Source organism: Crocodylus siamensis, chromosome 3 (genome assembly GCF_052110815.1).
Source record: "Crocodylus siamensis isolate JL-2025a chromosome 3, ASM5211081v1, whole genome shotgun sequence".
Lineage (NCBI taxonomy): Eukaryota > Metazoa > Chordata > Crocodylia > Crocodylidae > Crocodylus > Crocodylus siamensis.
Window position 1 is genome coordinate 219,307,327 of NC_143397.1, and position 12,172 is coordinate 219,319,498.

General features: G+C 44.3%; 1 protein-coding gene across 1 annotated transcript in view; it reads left to right on the forward strand.

Annotated features, from left to right (window-relative positions):
• The window catches only part of PTDSS1 (phosphatidylserine synthase 1), a 57,969-nt gene that overhangs the window by 27,893 nt on the left and 17,904 nt on the right, over positions 1 to 12,172 (forward strand). Inside the window, exons 5-8 of the mRNA XM_090040391.1 lie at positions 433 to 591; positions 8,578 to 8,729; positions 10,749 to 10,890; positions 11,621 to 11,733. Coding sequence (XP_089896517.1) covers positions 433 to 591; positions 8,578 to 8,729; positions 10,749 to 10,890; positions 11,621 to 11,733 — 566 coding nt within the window. The remainder of the gene's footprint in view (positions 1 to 432; positions 592 to 8,577; positions 8,730 to 10,748; positions 10,891 to 11,620; positions 11,734 to 12,172) is intronic.

Sequence of the window (12,172 nt, forward strand, 5' to 3'; positions counted from 1 at the left end):
CAATCTCTTCAGTCATCACTGTCATCTCTCTCATCAGCTCCACTACCATCATTGTCATTATCTTTGCTGTCTTCAGGGGTCCCACTCCTGAGCAGTCTGTGCCAGTCCATCCTCTTCCATTTGATCCCCACCATCTCCTCCCTGATGTCTGCTGCCACTTTCTTGTAATACCCTTGCATCAAAACCCTTCTTCTGTATTGTATTTACTGCTCATTTTCCCAGTAGCCTTTTTTTGAACTTGCATGCCTGGCATTAGAAAAAGGAGAAGGGCACTCCTAATGTAGATGGGAACAGTAACGTGTGTTTCAAAATCTTTCTAATTTTAACCTTTTAAGCTTGGTGTACTTTTTTCACTGAAATGAAAATACCCTACTTCTCTGTTGACCGCAGATGTTAGAGCGTAGCTGAGGATTCTTGTTGTGTTGTTAACAGGAATATGCTGTGAACTGTCATGTTATCACCTGGGAGAGAATACTCAGCCATTTTGATATATTTGCCTTCGGGCATTTCTGGGGCTGGTCAATGAAGGCCTTGTTGATCCGGAGCTATGGCCTATGTTGGACTATTAGCATCACCTGGGAGCTCACTGAGGTAGGTTATATGTTAATTATAGTCAAGGAGATAATACTGACTTACAACATTTGGAAAAGAGCATGGGCAGTTTTGCTATAGCAGGTTTACTACTGCTTGAACTGAAAGTAAACACTGAGCAATTCAGTTCTCTACAGTTTTGGATCAATACCAGTGCAGCCACACCAGTTTCTGAATGGGAACTGTTCCCTAGTCTTGCAGTATTTTACCACATAACATGCATCTACCCTTTAGTAATGTGCCCCTTCGCCTACAACTCTGTACTCGCCCCAGATACAGAACCTGTGCTAGTGTTTTGAATTCTGATTTTAAAATACTGTCATAATCTAATGACCGATGACTCATTTTTGTGTTAGTGTTACAAGAGTTCTCTGTGAAATGTGGCCACACTTACCCTACAGCTCACTTCTACAACTGACTTACCATTCTCAAGTCCTGTTTTGCATGATAATCGTTGCTATTCAGATTGACTTGGCTAAAAGGACTGCACAGTGTTTTGTTACTGGATATGTTGTAGTATTGAACTTGATTACTTGTTATTCTAGATAACTTGGTTTTATCTAATCTAAAACCCACCTGAGAAGAATGTTTATTTTACTGAAACTCATGAAGCCACATTGCTATGAACCTAAAATCCTGTTTCATCCCACCTGCATGATCAGGGTATGGAAGGTACCATTTATAGGCAAGTTTGATGATACATCTTGTAAAAAAACAATTTTCTGAACTTAATTGTCAGTTGTTAAGGAATTTAGACAAACTATCTCCAATTTGTGTAAGCCAAAAGTTCTTGGGACAAAATTTGCAAACTTTAAGGTAGAAATTAGGGCTCCTGAAACTATATTATGGTGCTTGTAGAAGCCTAATTTTCAAAGCTACAGCTTTTGCTGACTTCAGTGAGTCTTCAGGGTGATTGACTCCTTTGAATATTAAGTCACTTAGGCATATTTATATTTCTAAAACATATTTGCTGAATGTTAAGGAATGCAATTTGTAAAGGGTTGGCCCTGTTAGTTCCTTTTTACAAATGTGTGTTTTTATTTTTTAATGTTTGAGGATACCTCTCTTTCCAGGTCACTCTCGGAACTACCGTGAAAAATAAAATTTGATTCATGAGGGCAGTAGGTGACAATGAGGGGACAACATTTGTCTTTGCCTCCTGTAGCACAGGTTTAAATCCTGACTTCTCTCTCACAAAAAACTAACTCTCTGCATTTCATCATCCACAAACGCTCATAGTATGGGTAACAAGCAGGCAGAACTCCCCCTCCTGCTGGCTGACACCAGCCTGGACATAGTGGGGATTACGGAAATGTGGTGGGACGCAACACATGATTGGGTGGTGAATGTCAAGTGCTATAGGCTGTACAGGAGGGACAGGATAGGAAAGAGAGGTGGGGGCATGGCACTCTATATTAAGGAGGAATACACATCCTCGTCAATTAGCAAGGAGCCAGGGGAGGGGCACTCTGCAGTGCTTTGGGTTAGAGTACAAGGCAGTCGAGGTGAAAGGGACTTAATGGTGGGAGTCTACTACAGACCTCCCAACCAGGGAGAAGAGCTTGACCAGGAATTCTTGGGTCAGCTCACAGAGATAGTGAAGGCTAAGGATGTGGTAGTCATGGGGGACCTGAACTTCCCAGACATCTGCTGGGAAGAACAGTCAGCCAGGTCTGAACGCTCACGTAGGTTCTTGGCCAGAGTGCAGGACCTCCATCTAACCCAGGAGGTGCACAGCCCCACCAGGGGAGACACCTTGTTGGACCTAGTGCTGGCCACGGGTGACGACCTGGTGAGGGGGCTGCGGGTGCTCGACCTCCTGGGTGACAGTGATCATCGCCTGCTGGAATTCACCATCCAGCGCAAGGTGGCAAAGGCATGCAGTAAGGCAGCGGCCCTAGATTTTAGGAGGGCAGACTTCAACGAGCTAAGGAGGATAGTTGGAGAAGCACTGAGGTCCCAGAGGGGAGGGGAGCCAGGTGTCCAAGGAGAGTGGTCGCTCCTTAAGGAGATGATCCTCCAAGCCCAAAGGAAGGTAATCCCAACGAGGATCAAAGGGAGCAGGAGAGCACACAAGCCTCCGTGGCTCACCAAAAGCATCCGGGAATGTCTCCTTGCTAAAAGGGAGGCGTACACCCAATGGAAAGAAGGAGACATCACCAGGGATGACTATACGGCAGTCGCTCGGGGATGTAGGGGGGTAGTTAGGAAAGCCAGGGCAGAGATGGAACTGGGACTAGCTTCCCAGATTAAGGACAATAAGAAGTTCTTTTTTAAATACATAGGGGATAAAAAGAAGGTCCCGGGTAATGTGGGGCCCTTGCAGGACGCGTTGGGAAATTTGGTTGTCACGCTGGACAGCAAAGCTAACATGTTTAACGATTTCTTTGCCTCCATCTTCCTAAGTAGGGACCAGAATAGCCATCTCCCTGCTGGGCCCCCCTCGGGCCCCGGGGGACGGCACACCTGAGCCACGGGTTAGCGAGGATTTAGTTAGGGAGCTTCTGGAGGGGTTGGATGTATTCAAGTCAGCCGGCCCGGATGATTTCCACCCTAGAGTTCTAAAGGAACTGGCCGAGGTCATTCCAAGTCCCCTGGCACAGCTTTACGAGCTCTCGTGGTGCTCTGGTGAGGTACTGGAGGACTGGAAGAGGGCCAATGTGGTTCCCATCTTCAAAAAAGGCAGGAAGGAGGACCCGGGAAACTATAGGCCGGTTAATCTTACCTTGATCCTAGGCAGCTGTTTGAGAAAATTATTCTGGCACACATCCAGGAGGGGCCAGCAGGGGAGCATGCTTAGGGGCAACTAACACGGGTTCATCAGTGACAGGTCCTGTCAGACCAACCTGGTGGCCTTTTTTACAATCAGATCACCAGATCATTAGATGCAGGGGTAGCAGTGGATATAGTCTTCCTGGACTTCTGGAAGGTGTTCGACACTGTCTCTCACCCCCTTGTCATTAAGAAACTGGGGGGCTGTGGTGTAGACACCCACACAGTCAAATGGGTCACCAATTGGCTGGAGGGCCGCACCCAGAGGGTGGTAGTGGATGGGTCCTTCTCAACCTGGAAGGACGTGGGCAGTGGGGTTCTGCAGGGCTGGGTCCTCGGGCCCGCACTGTTCAACATCTTCATCAGTGATTTGGACGAGGGGGTAAAAAGCACCCTGTTCAAATTTGCTGATGACACTAAGATGTGGGGGGATGTGGGCACACTAGAAGGAAGCAACAGGCTAGACAATCAGACCTAGACAGGTTACAAGGGTGGGCGGATGTGAATAGGATGAGATTCAACACAGACAAGTGCAAAGTGATGCACCTGGGGAGGAACAACCGGCACCATACCTACAGGTTAGGGAACTCCCCTCTTGACAGGATACATGTCAGCACGGAGACGGAAAAGGATCTTGGGGTCATCATTGACTCCAAGATGAACATGGGCCGGCAGTGTGGGGAGGCAGTCAGGAAGGCCAACCGCACCTTGTCATGCATCCACAGATGCATCTCGAGCAGGTCCAAGGAGGTGATCCTTGCCCTCTATGCGGCACTGGTCAGGCCACAGCTGGAGTACTGCGTCCAGTTCTGGGCGCCACACTTCAGGAGGAATGTGGACAGCATGGAGAGGGTCCAGAGGAGGGCCACTCGCATGATCAGGGGACAACAGGGCAGGCCCTATGAGGAGAGGCTACAGGACCTGAACCTGTTCAGCCTCCAAAAGAGAAGGCTGAGGGGGGATCTTGTGGCCTGTTATAAACTAGTCAGGGGGGATCAGCAGGCATTGGGGGAGTCCCTGTTCCCTTGAGCACTGCCAGGAGTGACCAGGAATAACAATCACAAGCTGGCAGAGGGTAGGTTTAGGTTAGATATCAGGAGGTGCTACTTCACAGTCAGGGCGGCTAGGGTCTGGAACCAACTTCCAAGAGAAGTGATGCAGGCTCCTACCCTGGGGGGTTTTAAGAGGAGATTAGATGAACACCTTGCCGGGGTCGTTTGACCCCAGTACTCTTTCCTGCCATGGCAGGGGGTCGGACTAGATGATCTGCTCAGGTCCCTTCCGACCGTAGAAACTGTGAAACTTAACATCATGTCATGACTGGTATTTCCTGCTGGTGAAGGGCAAGATGCTGGAATAAATTATGTCTCTTCCAAGTTCAACCTATAGGGAGTTTGCTCCCGCTAAATGTATTTTTCATGTATTGACTCAAATGAGTCAGAAGTAACCTACAGAAGTTATCATGGGTATTGCAGAGGGTCTGTGTTGTTCCTCTCCTGTTAACACTGTTAACTCCTGTTAACAGCTAGCTAAGTCTACATATTGAAACTGAATGCCTAAACATGTGGCAATGTTTCTTACTAAAGGTGGGATTCAAGCATACGTCTCTTTCCTTTTGCTGCACACTACCACCCCAGCAAAGTTTAAAAATCAAACATCTGTGTTCTGTTCACATTTTGCCTTGTTGGCTGTAATGTGTAATGCTTTTGGCCAAAATACTGTAGTACAGAAGATCACCAAATATTCTGAGTTAAGATGTATAAGAAGTAGATGTAGTTACAATTTCAGATTCGGTTTTTAAAAACTTGAAATTGTTATTAACAGCATAACCGTTCACATGCAACTTAATTCCGTAGAAGAAATGTAAATTTCTTCCTAAAAGTGATAAAGTTGTTAAACAGTTCCTGTATTGCAGTCATTCCCAAAAGGAGAGAATATCACTGTAACTTCTTATAAAATAACCAACATCCTTTCTTTCTACAAGCATTCTTTCTGCCCCTTCCCCTACGTCTGATTAACATCTTTCTGCATGCTTCTGGCACCAGGAAGATGTTTCAGTGTGAAATTCTAGTCGTATGCAAGGGACCAAGCAGGTCCATTGCTTTTACTGTGTTTAAAAAAAAAAAGAAAAAAGCTATATGGGAGCAGAACTGAGTGGCAATTTTTGATGTATTATGAAAGAAAAAATATTCCTCAGATGTTTTTCTCAGCAAGTCCTTGAATGTTCTAAAGGGGTTGCCTAAAATGCCACTTCCTGATTTTTTTGATGAATTGCTGAATGCTATCCAGTCTCAGGTCCTTGGGTCAGTTTTTGTTTTTACAGTTGAAGCAGCTCACTTCTTTTCACTTAAAACAAAATGAAAGAAACTCCACAATCCATTTCTAGTGAGATGCTGTTTTACTTTGTCTCAATGTTGCATTCCATCTTCCTCACTCAAGATTAGAGCATAGCTGTTTCCTGAGAAGCAGGGAATATGCCAGATCCCAGTATGCTGTGCTTGAAATATGTAGCATAGCACAGATAGAGAGAGAGCAAGAGTTTCAAAAACTAATGTTAGGCAAAGTTCCTACATTCCTACCCCTATGGGTATGTCCTAGGGTTGTCAACTGTTTGAATCTGTTCCAGGAGGTTTCATCACATGGCATACTGATGCTAATTACAGCACAGAGACTTTGTTAGGAAGGCAAATGCACATGGCTGTTACATTTTTAAAAACCCACAGGACTACTGTATACATCAGATTCAACATTGAATATTGATTTTAATGAATACCCTATAATTTATCTCCTGGGTGACACTCAGTAGTCTCCTGGAGATTTAATCTAATTCCTGGAGACTCCAGGGCAGTCCTGCAAGGTTGGCAACCTTAGTATGTTCCCACAAGTGGGAACATCTGTTTTCTCTGTGCTCAGGTAGTATTGGCACATTTTGTGCCACTGCTGCTTGCGCTGGGAAACAGCTATGCCATGTGCGATCTAGCATGCAGCACATTATTCTGGGTGTGGTAGGGGAGGCTGAGCTGGCACCTGGGCTGGCCCCAGCGGCCTTACCTGGGGTCCAGGGGGCCTCTGAGAGCTGCAGCCATGGCACTTCTGAAGCAGGGAGCCTGGCCAGCAGCCAGAGCATGGCTCTGGCTAGCTATGCTCTGGCTAGGCTGCCGCCACATGTGGCACCCCGCTTTTTTTTTAGGCCTGGGGGTGGCGGGGGTTCATCCTCAGGATCTCCTGCAGTCATACCACCCCCCTGCAATGCAAAGTAGCAGCTCAGGAAACACTTGCATGTGTGGCATGCTGCACCTCAGGCAGGTCTCTGGCACTGCATGCCACATATCCACACTCATCTGGATGTGCCCTGTGAGGCCAAGTTGAATATAGCCTGAGTATGATTTGGAGTTGTTACAGTCTGATCTGACTTAAGTCACAGGTTCTAAAAAACTTCATTACCATTGGATTCACACTTTGCAGAGATGCAGTGCTTGCATGAGCATGGAGAGTGAAGGATCCACCTTCTCTGAGGTCCTTTCAGAACAAGAACGAAACACTTCAGCTTGACAATATGGCAAAGCTTGCATGGTCATTAAGTGGCTCACCTAGGAAAAGAAAAATGGCACTTAAGCTTTTATAAGCATTCATTTCCCTAAAACTATCTTTAACAGAAAAAGACAAAATGTTCTCAAAAGAGTTAAATTAGACCAAGTCTTAAATATTTTTGTTCCCCAACATATCTCGGTATTGACCATTGTGATAATAATTAGAATATTTTTATATTTTAGTTAGGGGTGTACTGATAGCTGATTTTTAGGGAGGCATATCGGTCAACACCAATCCAATTTCTGATACGCAGCCCAACAGCTTGAAGAGCAGTGTCCAGCTGATAAGTTTGTTGTAGTGGAAGGGAAGGAGGGAGGGAAGGGGCGTGAGAAGGCAGATCGAGGCCCCTGCAGTGAGGGAGGTATTGGGGCTGGGGCAGGCACTACCAGCCAGGGCAGGGCGGGGCACAGGATGGAGCTGCGGCTTGTCCGGGGTGAGGTGGGGGTTGGCAGCTTCTGCCCTGCATTCACCTTGGGAGGGCATAGGGGGGGCGTATGTCCCAGGATTTGCACGGGGTGGGGTGGGGTGCTGCTGCGGGCTGGGGCAAGGGCTGCGCTGGGCTCTTCCCAGCAGGGACTGGACCAGGCTGCGCTCGGGGCAGGCAGCAGCAGCCCTGGGAGCAGGGGTTGTGGGGGCTGTAGCCACTCCAAAATTCACTGTAGCCCTCCCAGCACTGCCCCCCACCCTGAGCACAGCCTGGCCCAGGCCCCTCCAGGAAAAGCCTGGTGCAGCCTCAGCCTTGGGCCCAGCTGACAGTGGCAGCCCACCTGCTCTTCGTGCAGACCTAAGGGCACGTGGCCCACATGCTTTCCTAGGGTGTGTGCAGTGGTGGGAGTCACCCTACACTCTCCCCCTCCCCCAGACAAGCCGCAGCTGCATCCTGCCCCAGCCCCAGCCCCTCTCCCTCCATCACTGCAGGGGCCTCTATCTGCCCCAGCCCCCACGCCTCTTCCCTCCCTGCTTCCCTTCCACTACAACACACTTACTAGCTGGACGCAGCTCTCCAAGCTGCTGTGCTCCTTGGTGCCTACATGCTGTGCACATGCATGGGGCATTTATTGGCCAAATTATCAGTCACATAAGGCAAAAAAAGCTGATTCCCTATACAGTCAATTTTCATTATACTGGTGCCAACCTGATATTGGACCGATGTATCAATGCACCTCTACTTATTATATGTTGCTGGAAGTTCTGGGAGCAGTCAGTTGAACATTCATAAACAAAAGAGATCGTTAATGTGAATATTTGGTTTTAGAAAAGCAACAAAATATTCTTTTTCCTTCCCACAAAGGCATGCAGTTATTCTGCACAATTGCTGCATTTCTGAAATGGTTTTGTGTTACGATGTTGAATTATGCCTCAAAAGTCAAAATTTGTGCTATATTCCTGTAGATTGTGCAGCACCAGAAAGTAAAGAGGAAAGAAACTTTAGGTATTTTCATCAGGATTTTAGCTAAAGCTTAATAAGGGTTTTTCCACTGGCTTCAGTGGGCTTTGGACCATGCGTAAGCTATAAGATGTTTAATTCGTTCATTCATCGCTGGTAGCAGGAAAAACAACCTTATAAAATTGTTTGAATTCTATGTTGTTTCACACCCAGAATCTTTTTGTTGTATTCTGTAGCTCTTCTTTATGCATCTTCTGCCTAATTTTGCTGAATGCTGGTGGGATCAAGTCATTTTGGACATCCTGCTATGTAATGGAGGTGGGATCTGGCTGGGCATGGTAGTTTGTCGTTTCTTGGAGATGAGGACCTATCACTGGGCAAGCTTCAAGTAGGTTCTAAAATAAAAGCCAGTAAGCATGTTTGATATTGCAGTGTATGATTCTGAATTTGTAGTGCCTCAGGAAATGGATTTTTGTTACAAAAGTCTTTTTCTGTAGAAGTAGGGTGTAGTTAATGTATGCTTACAATGTTATAAAATGATTAATAATGTTGGGGCACCATCTATTGTTTAATGCATATTCTTTCAATTATAATTGTGTAAAATTCTGCTTGTAATCAAATATGTGAGAGTTGATGACAAGAATACAAAATGATGGAAATGATTTGTCAATTTTTAGTCTTATGTATCAGCAAAACATTGTTTAAAGAAAATGGAGAACCAGATGCACAGATACCTGAATTGTCTGTCCTGTTTAACCTTCTGATTGTAAAGGTTTGGCATCTCTTGCTCTAATGAGTGACACAGTAATAATGCCTAGCTTTTATAGTCTGTCAAATTCTGATTCCCTTCTGTAGCAAGGGCTCTGTTAGTATCTGTGGAATCATTTGCAAAACAGGCTAATATTCATTGTGAATAAGACAGAATCTATTCTGTAATGAAAGTCATGCATAGATCCTAATCATTTAGTTTCTCTCACAATTTTACAGAGATGGTAAGCCTTTTTGTCCATGCCTTACAGGGGGGAACTTGGAACACAAATAGTTTAAAAGTGCTTCTCCCAAAGTTGTTTGCAGTGAATTTGTCAGTGCTAATAATAGAGCGCAAATCTACTGCCCTTTAGTTTGAACATATATACTAAATCAATCTACCTCCTTTAGCTAGAGAAGTTTCCCAGGAGGAGGCCTGGGATTATCTCAGTCCATCAGAGGTAGAGGAAGTATTGTAGATGTAGATGTATTGTTCATGCTCCTTTAGTTTGTGAAAAGATGCATTGCAGATGTAGATAGAGTACAGATGTATAGTATTATCCACTAAGGAAACTGTCTGCAGTACTTTTTCCATTATCTTAGATTCATATTCACATTTCTAACATTGTAAATGACTTGGTTGTTTATGTGAAGGTGAATCACAAAGGAAAGAATGTTCTTTGCTGCTTCTTTTGTGCTAAAGACAGCGTCTCAAATTAAAATACCCCCCAACATATATGTGAGCTATCAAATCTAGGTTTTCCTACTTCAGCTAGAGGTGCAAAGATCTAGAGTGGGATAGTGACATTGCCTCAGGCTGTATCTTGACTTCTAGCTCTCACAGCCATCATCTGGAGGAGAGATTAGGCAGTTTTCTCCTAGTTCACCTTTCCCCCTGCTTGTCACTTGCTTGAATTAAATAGATGTTAATAAAACCATTGTAACCCAGACACAAGACTTTCCTTCTTCCCATATTTGGAAATATTAAATTTAGGGAACTATATAAATGATGGCTAGTCCCATAGCTTGCACACTGCCATGCAAGGGGCCCAGACTGAGCCCAATCATAGTCCAGCAAATGCCAGGAGTGCTGCCTAAGCGATGCAATTGGGCCTGTGAAATGGGAGTCCTATATGCTTCTAAACAGATAAAACTTTAAGGCAAGTACTTAAAGGATGGAGTCAGTAGAAGAATTGCCCTTTCCTTCTCCTTGATGAGGACAGTGAAATTGTAGAGCAGGATGAAAATGGGGAACTTGCTACATCTGTCATTTTAATAAAGTCCCTCTATTTTCTTTCCCCGAGGGAAAAAGGATAATACTTGAAAGTCACTGAATGTGGTCAGTTTCAACAGCGCTTGGAATTAGACTTCAGTACTTCCCAATTTTTGCTTTTGCTGCTGACTTTTAAAGTCTGCAGTTAGCTGGTTACAAAGAACACTGTTTTTTGTAGTAGATTGCCTCTATTGAAACACTGAATGAGTTCTGTCTCTTAACAACACCCTTCATTATAGTGCAAAATCATATGCAAGCCTTTGCCCTTGAATAATCTAATGGGGAAAGAGTACTGTATCATGACTTGTTATAGAACAGCTATAATGAGGTATCACATTTTTTCCTTCCCTCTTCCTTGTCTTTACTGTAGCCATTCTCTTCTTTCAGGGACATTCACACCACCACAGGAAAAATCAAAAGAGCTGTATTACAGTTCACTCCAGCTAGCTGGACCTATGTCCGCTGGTTTGACCCCAAGTCTTCATTTCAAAGAGTTGCTGGAATCTACCTTTTCATGATCATCTGGCAGGTAAAAAATAACTTATGTGAAATCAGAGCTTGTATCAGCTCACTTTACTTACTGGCTGTGTTAGGTTGGAAGATATTAAATTCTTATCTCAGTCCATCATTGAAATATTCAATTAAATGAATTGATACCAAAAACTAATCTGGATGCTATATGACTGAGTTAGACTATAGTTTAATTTAGGAGTGAAATTACAGTATCTGTGAAAGAAACAAATGGTTACAGATCGACATGCTGGCCATGTGGTTAGCTGCTGGAATGGAGAACTGTAAGAGGTGAGGGACAAGCGTTTCCCAACCTCTGTAGGTGTACCGGTATGATGATCAGAATTCTGGCCCTCATTCAGCAAGCTTACCCCAGCATGCCAGACTTCAGGTGCATGAAGTTTTAGTAAGGCTGCCTATGTCCTCAAAGCTAAGAGCTTGCTGAAATACCTTACCTTACAAGTAAATTTAATAAAAACTACACAAGTGAAGTCAATGGGACATAATTTTCACAATGAGCCTGTTAACTGGCACTATTGTTGGATTACCTCAGGTATGCAAAAGCTGTATACATGTTCTAAAGCAGGGATTTGAGGCACTTTAATATTACAATCAGCAGAGGTGGTTATTGTGCTGAAGTATACCCTACAGGACTCTCCAGGTGCTTTTTGAACATTTTCTGAACAGTCTCTAGTGTGTGCAACTGTTTGTGACATAAAACCTTGTTATCTGACTCTCTTAATTTTCAGCTGACTGAGTTGAACACTTTCTTTTTGAAACATATCTTTGTGTTCCAAGCAAGCCACCCTTTGAGTTGGGGCAGAATTCTTTTCATTGGAATTATCACAGCGCCCACTGTAAGGTAATTTGTGTTTGTGGCTCTTTTTGATGGTGAAGTAGGTCTGACTGAGGAACATACATAGAGCTTTGTAAATAAATATAATATGTGAAAAATTATGTATTTGCCTCGAAGTACAAGATGATTATTATGTTTTTAGCTGTTAGGTTAAGATTAAGAACAAAATTCAGTTGTCTAGATGTATGCTCCTAGTGGTTCATATGGAAATCTACATTTGATTAAAGATACGGGAATTATCTATGATTCTGTTTTGTCTACAAGGTAACTAACTACCAGTGCTATGTGGATTAGTCGTGTAGGGTTTCATGTGAGCTATATCAGTTGACAGTATACAGACTAGGGAATCTACATCTGTGGGTTAGTCTACACACAGGACTCCAGCTATCTACTTAGGATAGTGTGTGGAAAATAAGACAATTAGGAGAGGTAGAACAGTACCTTA